At 36.6% G+C, this 3354-nt stretch overlaps 1 protein-coding gene across 1 annotated transcript; it reads right to left on the bottom strand.

Annotated features, from left to right (window-relative positions):
* Window positions 1-288: 288 nt before the first annotated feature.
* On the bottom strand, window positions 289-1260 carry LOC128054096 (olfactory receptor 4K5). The gene has a single exon (XM_052646668.1). The coding sequence runs from the start codon at window positions 1258-1260 to the stop codon at window positions 289-291; it is 972 nt and encodes a 323-aa protein (XP_052502628.1).
* Window positions 1261-3354: the final 2094 nt, after the last annotated feature.

The following is a 3354-nucleotide window of genomic DNA, read 5'->3' as shown; positions in this document are numbered from 1 at the left end:
ATTCTTCTTTCCCATCCTACTTATATTTACCTATAACTAAAGCATCTATGCTATCTATATACAGCCATCCCATAACTTATCTCTGGAACCAGTAGTCATGATATTTTTTTCACATTCTTGGATATGTAACTTTTGCTAAGATGATATCTGGGAAAAAATTTAATATCCAGTAAATATTCTCTAAATCATCTTCTTCATTACTTTTACCACAGTTAAGATATACCACACAACATGTTGAAAATATTTATAAACAGACTATTGATTTGTGGAATTTGAATGAATTTGGTCTTAATAAAGGGAATTCCTCACTATTACTGGCATTTCAGAAATTTTCTTGGGCCTCGAATAACGGGTCAGAATTTTCCTCAAGGCAGTCTTCATATCTCTGTTCCTTAATGTATAAATAATGGGGTTTAGAATGGGAGTGAAAATGGTATAAAATATGGCGAGAACTTTTTCCACAGGGTAGCTGGTAAAGGGCCACACGTAGATGAATATGCAAGGTCCAAAGAATAATATTACTACAGTAATATGGGCAGCCAGAGTAGAAAATGCTTTGGTCATTGCGGCAGAAGACTTAAAGCAGACAGTGATGAAAATAATGATATAAGAGCTGACCAAGAGTGAGAAAGTGCTTAAGGAAAGGATTCCACTATTGACTACAATTAGTACTTCAATGATGTAAGAGTCCAGGCAGGCAAGTTTGGTCACTCGAGGGAGGTCACAGAAAAAGCTGTCTACTGCATTGGGCCCACAAAAAGGCAGATTCACAGTAAATGACAACTGGCTTAGCGTGTGCACCAAGCCCACAGCCCAGGAGAGCATTACCAGAACAGTGCACATCCTTCGGCTCATGATGACGACATAGTGCAGGGGTTTGCATACAGCTACGTATCTGTCATAGGCCATGGACACAAGTAGCATCATCTCCCCTCCAGTGAAAAGGTGAATGAAGAAAATCTGAGCTATGCAGCCACTGAAGGAGATGGTCTTGTGGTCACTCAGAAAATCAGCAATCATCTTAGGAGTAGCAAAGGAAGCCTGACAGATGTCCACAAAGGAAAGGTTTCCCAAGAGAAAGTACATGGGAGAGTGCAGGCTGTTGTCAGAAGTCACTGTGAGCATAATGAGAAGGTTTCCCAGCACAATGACCACATATAACACAGAGAAGAACACAAAAAAGAAGAGCTGGAACTCCCGAGTACTAGAGAGTCCCAGTAACACAAACTCAGACACCACTGATGAATTGACCTTATCCATGGATCCAGGCTGCAGACTTGCTCTGAAACAATCCTGAAGAAGGGGAATCAGAGGAATCAGAATTACAAACTATAACACTTTTATTGTAAAGGATTCTGAAATACCAGATATAATGCGTATTTGCTGAATGAAAAATTTTGAAGAGACCATGATAATATATCTGAAGAGTCAGAAGGAGCTTATGAGAATGTCCAAATAATTTTACCAGTCTTGTTAGAACCCCTTGAGTTTTGGGATAGTCTTAATAATCTTTCACATAGTAGTAAACAAGCTCATTCATGATCTAACTTATCGTGATAACAATGTAAACAAAACTTTACTACTATTGCAGGAATAATAACAATTTAAACAGTTCCTACTAAGGAGATACTGTTGAATATATATTTTCCAGGTCTATAGTTGCAAACTAGACTGTCAATTACTTTTTTGTATAATTTCTTAAAATACATGTTATAACTTTAATTATCTAAAACTCATCTTTGCTTAATAATTTAAAAACAGAACCTAAATTTTCCATTATGCTTGCTTATCAAAATTAAATTTAATTTATGATCCCCTTGCTTAGTGTTCTCCATGATATTATTAAGACCTTTTCATAATTAAAAACTAATTGTTTCAGCATAGAGAAATAAAAATAATTGAGTTATAAATATCCCATGCTCCTTTAAATATATTTTATTTGGAATCAGAATAATCCTGAGAATTATTTCAAACTTACATCTCATTTCTTCCCTGTAGTAATATAGCCTTACTGTATAAATCCAATTCCTTTGAACTGAAAAAAAAAAAAAACTTTCAGGAAGCTGTATTTATAGCTGTATTTGTTCTCACAATTAACCATTGAACACAGTTATAATAATGAACCTTAGAGTGAGAAGTGATCTTACCCCCATGTAGGATCATATATGTGTTCAACTGCCTATTTCATACAAGAAGCTAAAGTCTCACTCTGTCCCTGGGATACCATCCTAGATTCTCAATCCCACCCTCCCTAGCTTTATTGTGTAATAACTGATGAGTAAAACATATTTAAGGTATACAGTGTGATATTTTGGTACCTGTATACATGGTGAAATTATTACCACAATCAAGCTAGTATTAACATATCCATTATCCCACATAGTTATCTTTTCATTTGTGAAACAATTAAAATCTAGTCTCTCAGCAAATTTTAAATATATAATCCATTACTTAGATCTCCAGAATTTATTCATCCTACATATCTGAAACTCTACACTTTTTGATCAGTTTTCATTTAGATCCAGATGCAATCACAATCCACACAGGGAAGCCCTCAATGAGAAAATCATTTCCTATATTTTTACTGGAAGAATGTTCACAGAAACATTTCAACTTATCCACGTTTTATATACACATTATTATAGACTTCTGGAGTCAAACTGTTAAAAGAATCCATCTTAAAATATTAAAAATTAAATGAATGTATTAGTGACAACAGTGTTTATAACGGTATGTAACTGACAGTATTCTGAAATATAGAATACATTATTTTATTACCTTTTCCATGTGGACTCACTTTCTTTCTGTTTCCCCATCTCTAAAGGTGTTCCTGCTCAAGTTTATGAACTTATTACATAAAATGATGAACTCTACCTAGTGAAAATGTGTTTTGTATGAATACAATGTGTATAAAGGGGTTCCCAGGTGGTGCTGGTGGTGAAGAACCTGCCTGCCAATGCATGAGACATGAGACGTGGGTTTGTTCCTTGGGTCAGGAAGATCCCCTGGAGGGCTGAGTAATATTCCATTATATGGGCTTCCCTGGTGGCTACTGGTAAAGAACCCCCCTGCCAATGCAGGAGATGTAGGCTCAGTCCCTGGGTGGGGAAGATGCCCTGGAGAAGGAAATCACCACCCAGTCCAATATTCTTGCCTGGGAAATCCCGTGGACAGAGGAGCCTGGCGGCCTATGATCCATCGGGTCACAAAGAGCTGGGCTTGACGGAGCAGCTGAGCACAGAGCACAATGTGTATAAATTAAAAGAATGAGGTACACTTCTGGCTCACAACTTTTCTCCTCAACTCAACCGTTTCTCCCTTTCAGGATTTTTCATTGTGTAACTGTCACTATTA

Source organism: Budorcas taxicolor, chromosome 10 (assembly GCF_023091745.1).
Source record: "Budorcas taxicolor isolate Tak-1 chromosome 10, Takin1.1, whole genome shotgun sequence".
Lineage (NCBI taxonomy): Eukaryota > Metazoa > Chordata > Mammalia > Artiodactyla > Bovidae > Budorcas > Budorcas taxicolor.
The sequence above is the reverse complement of the archived record's forward strand: the minus strand, read 5'-3'. Positions and strand labels throughout refer to the sequence as shown.